Here is a 9,616-nt window from a genome sequence, read left to right on the forward strand (position 1 = left end):
TCGTGCATACCGGTGCAAAAGGGCAGAAGGGGAGTCCCACTTAATAAAGTAGTGAATCCCCCCTCCCCCAGGAAGGTCCTTACCCCCCCGGCGCGAGAGGTGGTGGGGCCTCAAACACAAAAAGAGGCTCCCCCCCTAATCGACCTAAATACTACGGTGGAGGCCCCGAAAGAACAAAGGCCTCCACGCATAAGGGGGGCTAAGAGGGAGGAGGAGAAACTCCCGGAAGGAGGCGCTAAGAAAACGCGCCTCCAACTAAATTTAATGGATGCAGATCCCACCGCTATGGAGGTGGGACCTGTGGTTGTAGTCGCAACTGAAGATGGCTTGTAAGGTGTTACAAGCCAATGTGAACCATTCAGGGCCAGCCCAGGATCTCTTCGTCCAGAATATGGCGGAGAGAGACTGCGGCCTGGGGGTCGTAGCCGAGCCGCACCGTGTACCAGAGAATAACTGGGTAAGTAGTACGGACGGCTTGGCTGCGATCACCCACAGAGGCGCGTCAAACTCCCCCCCGATGGAGCTTTTAAAATCGGGGGAGGGCACTGTCACGGTGAGATGGGGGTCCATCATTGTAGTTGGCGTGTATCTCCCGCCGAGTCTCAGTAGAAGAGACTTTTGCGGGAGATTGCACGCCATTGAGAGACAGCTGACGGAATACCACCCCGCCCCAGTGATCGTCGCGGGGGACTTCAATGCCAAATCAGACGCTTGGGGTTCCCCGCGCGGTGACTGGCGGGGTGGTCAAGTATTGGATTGGGCGGCGCGAAGTGGCCTCCTCTCCTGTAACAGAGGAAGGAAGGCCACATGTGTAAGGAGGCAGGGGGAGTCAATCGTAGACTTAACATGGATCACTCCCTCTGCCTCAAGGTTGGTGAGCGGGTGGGAGGTGCTGACGGAGGTAGAAACCATTTCTGACCACAGATACGTGGAGTTCTCCGTCGGTGCCTTCCCCCGCGAAGTAATAGAGCGCCGCCGAAACAGAGAGGCTGTCTCTCGAAGATGGGCCCTCAGGAAACTTGATCAGGACGCGTTTCTGGCCGCGGTCGAGGCGGCCCTGATGGTTCGAGGAAGGGATAATAGGGGGGACCTAGAGGAAGAAAGGGCTTGGCTGCTTAAAACGGTAAGCGATGCCTGTGATGCAGCCATGCCCAGGATAAAACGGAGGTCCCCCCGAAAAACTTACTGGTGGTCGGAGGAAATCGCTGAAGCAAGGCGAATCTCTGACCACGCCAGAAGGAAAGTCTGCAGGCGGAAGAAGTTCGAGCGGTTAGACCCCGAAGGATACCAGGACGCGTGGGACGCTTATAAAGGAAAGCGTGATGACCTACGCGTCCTGATAAGGAAGGCAAAGGCGAGAGCCTGGGATGAGTTGCTCTCCTCCCTGGATGACGACCCGTGGGGGCGCCCTTATCGCATAGTTTTGAAAAAACTAAAAAGTGGAGGCGCCCCAATCACGGAGTCTATGGACCCCCAATTCATCGGCCAAGTCGTGGACACCCTGTTCCCGCTGGAGGAGGGACATGCTAACCCGATTCCGGCGTTGGACTGGGTGTGGGACGAGGAGGCCATGGGGGTCACGGAGGGAGAGCTCCGGGATGCCATCAGAAAAATCAAAAACGGGAAAGCGCCCGGACCTGATGGCATCCACGGAAAAGTCTGGGCTCTCGCCCATCGGGGTCTTGCGGGGCCCATGCGGAGGATATACAACGAATGTTTCCGCATGGGCTCATTCCCACGAGAATGGAAGGAGGCAAACATCGTCCTCCTTCCAAAAGAGGGCAAGCCGAGGGATCAACCCTCGGCCTATAGGCCAATCTGCCTAATAGACGAGGCGGGTAAGATTCTTGAAAGAATCATAGTGGACCGCCTCGTCTACCACTTGTCCCGGGAGGGTCCTAATCTCAGCCAGGAGCAATACGGCTTCCGGGTCGGACGATCTACTATCGACGCGATACTTAAGGTTCGTTCGATCGCGGAGGCCGTAACGGAGGAAGGCGGGGTGTTGTTGGCGGTATCCTTAGATATATCAAACGCCTTCAACACCCTGCCATGGCACCGGATCGGGGCGGCCCTGGACTATCACCGGGTCCCCCCGTATCTGGTGTCAATCCTGGCGGACTACTTCCGGGACAGGCAATTGGCCTATACGGATAGAAATGCCGAGGAACAAAAGCGTCGAATGGCATGCGGGGTTCCGCAGGGGTCAGTACTGGGACCCCTACTGTGGAATCTCGCATACGACGCTGTTCTTCGGCAAGCCCTCCCCTCTGGCTGTCACACGGTGTGTTATGCAGATGATACGTTGGTGATGGCCAGAGGGAACTCGTGGGAAGAAGCAACCGCTCGAGCGAATCTCGCCGTTTGCCGCGTTGTGCGCTTTATAAGACAGATGGGGCTCAAAGTGGCGCCCCAAAAAACAGAAGCCATCTTCTTACATGATGGCTCTCATGGGGCGCCACCGAGAGCCCACATCCAAGTGGAGGACACCTCGATAGAGGTGGGGGCCTGCCTTAAATATTTGGGCCTCCACCTCGATGGAAAGTGGACCTTTCGAGAACACTTCCGCCGTATATCCCCTAAGGTAGAGAGGGCAGCAATGGCTCTTCAACGCCTGCTGCCCAATCTTGGGGGACCTGGCGGAAGTGTTCGAAGACTGTATGCTGGGACTATTCACGCCATGCTCCTGTACGGAGCCCCGGTATGGACGGAACGTCTGGAGGCCACCCGCGGCCCAAGAAATGCCTTAAGGCAAGTGCAGAGGCGGGTGGCCAACAGAATTTGCCGGGGCTACCGGACAGTGAGCTGGGCAGCTGTGGGGGTGCTCTCCGGAGTACCCCCTTTGGAGATGCTCGCCCGCATGTACGCGGACGTGTACACGCGTACACGCCAATATCAGCGGGCGGGCATCACAATGACGGAAAGTCTCCGGCATGCAGTGAGGGTCCACTCCCGACGGGCGTTGATCAGCAGATGGAAAGACAGCCTCGCAGATCAGAGGCTGCCAGGTCAGCGCACCGTCGGGGCCATAAGGCCCTGTCTAGAAAGCTGGCTAGACAGGGTCAAAGGAGGGGTGTCCTTCCATATGACGCAGGTGCTCACCGGACATGGTTGTTTCGGTGAGTACCTGCAAAGGATAGGGAAAGAGCGCACAACGCGGTGTCATCACTGCGGCCACGAGTGCGATACCGCCCAGCACACACTTGCAGACTGTGTTGCCTGGGCGGGTGAAAGAACGGAACTCGTGGCCGCTGTAGGGAGGGATCTGTCATTGCCCTCAATAGTGAGGGCAATGACAGATAATCAAGAAGTTTGGAAGGTGTTCTCCTCCTTCTGCAGCAAAGTTATGGTGCAGAAGGAGGAGGCTGAAAGAGAGAGAGAAAGGGAGGGAGGAGAGAGAGAGAGTGAAACGGAGGAAGGGGACGTGCCCCCTCTTTCCCCGGCATCGGCGGCCTTGGCCGTTTGTGGTGTCGGGGATCGGGGGGGGCGCGCCCCCGGCGCAAGTAGAGGAGAAAACAGCGAGGAGGAGGAAGGGGACGTGCCCCCTCTTTCCCCGGCATCGGCGGCCTCGGCCGTTTGTGGTGTCGGGGATCGGGGGGGGCCCGCCCCCAGCGTAAGAAGGAGTAGCGAAGAGGTGGAGGACGTGCCCCCTCCCGCCCCGCCGTCGGTGGGCTTGCCCACTTGTGGCGGCGGGGATCGGGGGGGGTACGTCCTCAGAAAAAGGAGGAAGAAGGGAGACGAAAGTGCGGAGGACAGGGGGGGGCCCTCTCTTTCCCCGCCATCGGGGGGCTTGCTCACCTGTGGTGGCGGGGATCGGGGGGGGCCCGCCTCATACATACCCGCGTCGAAACACGACGCGGGATGAGGTCTCCGGGGGGGGGCTGGGGACGTCTAAGTCCCGGGGCTCCTCCCCGAAGACCTCTCGAGAATTGGGGGCGCGGGCGCGTCGGCCTCGCTTAGGCGGGGCCGGTGCGGTCGCGCCCCCAAACGGGCAACCCCCTCGGTTGTGGCCGGGTCCTGACTCCCAAGGGAGCGGAGGTGGCCGCTGCCGGGGGGGCCGAGGGGAGGGGTCTTTCGCCTGCGGGGTCGCGCTTTGCTCGGCCTCGCGGGGTGCGACCTTTCCCCTCACGGACGTAGATGCGGCGGGAGGGCCCTCTCACCGGGAGCCGCAAGGCACCGGTGGGAGGGCGTCAACGCCGTAGAGGGTCCCCTTCCCCTTCAGGGAGGGGCTTCCCTGGTGAGGGCCTCCGGGGTGTTTTGCCGAATCCCCATTCCCTTTGGGAGGGGGAAGGAGCACCACTCTGGAGGCGGGGGGTGACGGCTCGAGCGGGACACTCGAGCCGTGACCCCGCCCCCCATCTTTTTTGGGAGGGCGCGGCGTGGGGTTGATACCGCCCTGCGCCGCAACCGCGAGAACCCGCACTTGCGGGGGGAGAGTGTCGCCTTCAGTGGCACTCTCCTCGGGAGGTCTTAAGGCGGGGGGGCGGCGAGACGGCATGGGAAACCAGCATCCTCGCCGTCCCCCGTAAAACGCCCGCGAAGGTATCCGTAGTGGTTTTAGTGAGGTAGGCCTTGCGCCCCCTGACCGATTCATTCGTGGATCGGCCAAGGGGAGCAAGGAGTCCCACATAACCACCCGTCCTCTTCCCGGAGGCGGGGGTATCCATGAGGATTTCCACTACGCAACAAAAAAAAAAAAAAAAAAAAGGTTAGGTTAGGTTAGGTTCTCTCTCGTGGGATGCGGCCTTGCCCCCTCTCGTGGGATGCGGCCTTGCCGTGGCGAGAGGGCTCACCCCTTGCAAGAGGATAGTCTTGCAAGGGGTGCTAACAGCATCCCGTACCCGAGTAACGTCGGGTACATTAACTCCCCGAGTCTGGGGAGTTTTCCCCAGTCCCGGGGAGCCCTCCCTTTTGGGAGGAGGGGGCCCACTTCCTCTATAGAGCCTCGGCTCGTATGTGGTAAGGGATGGCGACCCGGAATACAAACGCCCGGTGGCATGGCACCGTTAGGAGAGGGCATTGCACGGCGCTTCGGCGCTTGCCCTCCCGCCATGCATTTTGCGGCCCGGGCCGCGGGGTTCTTGCTCTGGTGTCTCGGGGGGGTATTTTTCGGGGGTTTTTCTCCCGGGGGTATTTTCCCCGGGGTCTCGGGGTGGGGATTTTTGCGGCCGGGGCCGCGGGGGAGGGGACCAGCTGTGATCACCCGAGGGGCATCGCCCGGAGGGTTTAACCCGAGGGGCATCGCCCGGAGGGGATCACAGCGGTCAGTCGTCGGGGCCGCTCGGACATATTCCGAGGCGGGGCCCGGCGACAAGACGTACCCCAGGGTGCTGGTTGGGAGTCTCCAGGCTGGGTAGCCTGGGTCTCCGTCCCAGCGTCCCTGGGGGGTAGCCGCGCCCGGGCCACTCGGACGTATTCCGAGCTCGGGCCGGGCGCGGCGTGGAGGTCACGCGTGGTTACCCGAGGGGCTCTGCCCGGAGGGGTTACCCAAGGGGCATAGCCCGGAGGGTGCCACGCGGACCTGCCGCCGAGGCCGCTCGGACTTATTCCGAGGCAGGGCTCGGCGGCGAGAGCAGGTACTCCTGGCCGGTCGGGACCGTTTCCCCTTCCGAACCGGCCGGTCAGGAGAGGCGTAGTCCCTTCCGCTGGACGTGATTCCCGGCGGGGGGACGTGCTGGTCGCCACGGCGTGTAGGGCAGGGCCGGGGAGCGGCGACCCTGTCCAAAGCGTCCGTGGGGCCCCCCGGGTGGCGCCACCCGCTGCGGTGCCCGCATTGTCGGAGGTGCGGGACCCCTGAAAGCCCGTGTGGGCGTCAAATCTCACACGGGTGTGTAAGGGGCTCGGAGTCTGGCCGGGGTGTGGTATCCCCCCGGCCAAGACATATGTCCCCTCCCCGGGGGAACTTGGGGCCCGGCCTTGGGGTGTGGCCGGTCATGTTTCGGGGCACCCCTTGGCCGGTGGGGGTATACCCTGAGGGACGGAGCCGCAGCGGGACAGCGGGATCAACCAAAAATGAGTAGTGACAATCAAACAAAAAATAATACAGATGGAGCGAGATTGCGGAAAGAACTGGAGGAGGCGTTCAACAAAGGAGACGCCTGCACTTCTCAAGAAGAGAAGTATTTTTGGCACGGGGACTTATTAAGGCCGGTCACAGTAAATCTGGTAGACCTGGCTAAGTGTGACTCGACCAGCAGCCTTTCCTCGACTCTTTCTAAGACGTCGAGTAAGAGCAAAGCCAAGGACGGTTCTGCGCAAAAGCGCCAAAAGAAAATAATGGAGCGTGAAAAGGCGAGAAGCAACACACTCGCGCAAAAGAGAAAAATGGCGGAATCCGTAACCTGCACGGACACAGAAGTAGATACAGACAATCTACTAAGCGAAGGGGAAGGGGAAGGCAATATTTCAAGACCTGCAACAACAACCATTCTCAATGAGAAAGACTTCCCCGCACTCCGTACCAGGTCACATATGTCGGTACAGGAACAGAAGGGAAAAGGAGAAGCCGGAAAGGGACAGGCTCCATCACCGGTGCCTGCAATCGGACAGGAACAGGCTCTAATACCAGTGCCTGTACCCGGGCAGGAACAGGCTCTGACACCAGTGCCTGCACTCGGACAGGAACGGGCTCTAACACCAGTGCCTGCACTCGGACAGGGACAAGCTCTAACGCCAGTGCCTGCACCTGGACAGGCTCTGCCATCGATACCGGGCCAGCCACCAAGCACTGGAGAACAGGAAACACGGAAGGCTGAGAAAGCTAGGAGGAAAAAAGAAGAACAGGAAGCACGCACGGAACAAGTAATACTGGACCCCTTGAAAGAGCCAAATCCAGGTAAATCGTACTACGACTTCCTTGAGAGGATAAGGGACAAGGGAGATGAATATAACGAGGCACCAATCCCTGACCTAGCAGCAATCGCCTCAGAGAAGGCGATGGCAATATATAAAGTGGCCGTGCTGTCAAAACAATTGAAAGGCCCATTGGTGAGACAGGCCAAGGAAGCAGCCGCAGATATGTGCGCGGCTGCATCAGTACTGGCTATAAGGGCGCAAAACCCGACAGAAACCTCAGCTGAAAAGCAAATAAGGGATCTGCAAAACCAAATACACCAGTTGAGGCTAGAGAAGCAGCAACTGGAGCGAAGAGTGGAACGGGAATGCAGAAACAAATCTCGTAAAAAGCTCCATTCGGAAACATCAGATGACGAAAGGGAAGGACCGCTTAGCGCAGATAGCGCCAGGATAAGAACTAGGGTCAGAAAACGGATTGACAGAGCCCCACTTCCACCCAGAAGTGGGGGGGTCCTGTCAACCCATGGAGATGGGATAATCAGGGAAACCTCGCTTCCACCTGAGGGTGGGGAAGCCTCCCTGATCGAGGACTATGAAATGCGGGGGGTCTCACCTCCACCACAAGGCGGGGGAATCCCGGGCATCTCAGGAATAGGAAGAATGAGGGGTCAGGACAGACACATAGAGATGATGGACGTTGTTAACAACGAGGAGGAACATTCATCCTTCTACCGCAGCGAGGACACCACCCAATCGGGTTGGAGAAGGGACAATCCCCCTTCTAACACAAAGGGGACAATGTATATAAAACAAGGACACGTTGAATACATTGTCCCACAAAATAAGAAGGAAGAGGAGGAGGCCAAGGAAAGGGAGAAATTTATGGCCATGGTGGCGATGATTGAAGGCATTGTTGTGAGGGAGCTGGACAAACGACTGGGCTGTCCCATAAAAACATATGGGGAAACCCTGAAAAACAAAAAGGAGGGTAAGCAGGAAAACAGGGAACAGCAACAACAACAGCCCAAATCAATAAAAAGAACAAAACCGGTAACAGCCGGACAAAGAAATCCGGCACAAGAGGAGAAACCTGCCGCTGCCAAACCAACGGTCAAGAGCATAGAGGTTGTCAAAAAGGCGGTCAGAGTTGTACCTGCTACAACTCTTAACCCACCTTCGCGGCCAGCAGCAGAAAGGGTCTCCAAGCCTAAAGTCAAGGGAACGGGAAAGGGAAATAAAACAGCCCCACCCCCACAGAAGCAGCCAGGTGCGAAATCTACGCCCCTGGCCACAGGGAAAAAAGAAGGGGCACTACAAACACCCCAGGCCCCAAAGCCTCCGAATACGGGCGCCCCTTCCTGGAGCGAGGTGGTCTCCAGGAGGGTAAGAAGAACCAAAACAGCAGCAGCGGCTACGAATGAGGTTGTTGCAGCTGCAAAGGTGAAGGGGGGCAAAGCAATTACAGCTGCCAAACCCTCCCAACCTGGCCAAGAGGCCAAATCGAAAAGGAGGAGAGAGCCAAGAACGGCAGCGATAACGCTGACGTGTCCTCCCGGAACTTATGAGAAAACTCTCCGGGAGGCCCGGCAGAAGATGGAGGCCAAAGGCCTAAATATGGAAGGTGCCAAGATTAGACGAGGAGTCACGGGCTCATATATCTTTGAGATTCCGGGGGCGGGCAGCCATGAAAAAGCAGATAAGTTCGCCCTCGGAATGAGGGAAGCCTTAAGAGGCACGGCGGGCGCAAGGGTGCAGCGCCCAACTAAAATGGCTGAGATAAGACTTCGGGGGCTCGATGAGTCCATCAGAGCCTCCGAAGTGATAAAAGCGATAGCCACAGCAGGTGGCTGCGAAGAAGAGGAAATCCACCTGGGGGAAATAAGAAAAACCCCAGGTGGAATGGGGATCGTTTGGGTCCGCTGCCCACTAACAGCAGCAAACCGCATAGTGGGTATGACCAATCTAAAGATAGGATGGGCACTTGTGCGCGCCGAAATACTAGACACCAGACCCCTCCAGTGCTACAAATGCCTGGAGGGGGGGCACGTGCGCGCGCGGTGCCCTAACAAAGAAGACCGTAGCGGTAAATGTTACCGCTGCGGAATTGAGGGCCACGCAGCCAGAAACTGTGTGGCTGAAGTCAGCTGCCCGGTATGCGCAGACAAGGGACTTCCCGCCAAGCATAGGGCGGGAAGTAAATCGTGCATACCGGTGCAAAAGGGCAGAAGGGGGGTCCCACTTAATAAAGTGGTGAATCCCCCCTTCCCCAGGAAGGTCCCTACCCCTGCGCGAGAGGTGGTGGAGCCTCAAATACAAAAAGAGGCTCCCCCCCTAATCGACCTAAATATTACGGTGGAGGCCCCGAAAGAACAAAGGCCTCCACGCATAAGGGGGGCTAAGAGGGAGGAGGAGGAGAAACTCCCGGAAGGAGGCGCTAAGAAAACGCGCCTCCAACTAAATTTAATGGATGCAGATCCCACCGCTATGGAGGTGGGACCCGTGGATGTAATCACAACTGAAGATGGCTTGTAAGGTGCTACAAGCCAATGTGAACCATTCAGGGCCAGCCCAGGATCTCTTCTTCCAGAATATGGCGGAGAGAGACTGCGGCCTGGGGGTCGTAGCCGAGCCGCACCATATACCAGAGAATAACTGGGTAGGTAGTACGGACGGCTTGGCTGCGATCACCCACAGAGGCGCGTCAAACTCCCCCCCGATGGAGCTCTTAAAATCGGGGGAGGGCACTGTCACGGTAAGATGGGGGTCCATCATTGTTGTTGGCGTGTATCTCCCGCCGAGTCTCAGTAGAAGAGACTTTTGC

At 58.5% G+C, this 9,616-nt stretch overlaps 1 protein-coding gene across 1 annotated transcript; it reads left to right on the forward strand.

The window, feature by feature from the left end:
- The first annotated feature begins 391 nt into the window (after positions 1 to 391).
- On the forward strand, positions 392 to 9,327 carry LOC145947762 (uncharacterized). The gene is made up of 2 exons (XM_083057539.1): positions 392 to 3,119; positions 6,047 to 9,327. Exons 1-2 carry the CDS (start codon positions 392 to 394, stop codon positions 9,325 to 9,327), a joined length of 6,009 nt encoding a protein of 2,002 aa, XP_082913665.1.
- Positions 9,328 to 9,616: the final 289 nt, after the last annotated feature.

Source organism: Prenolepis imparis, unplaced genomic scaffold, assembly GCF_030444845.1.
Source record: "Prenolepis imparis isolate NDT839.2.m4 unplaced genomic scaffold, iyPreImpa1.0 SCAF_138, whole genome shotgun sequence".
Lineage (NCBI taxonomy): Eukaryota > Metazoa > Arthropoda > Insecta > Hymenoptera > Formicidae > Prenolepis > Prenolepis imparis.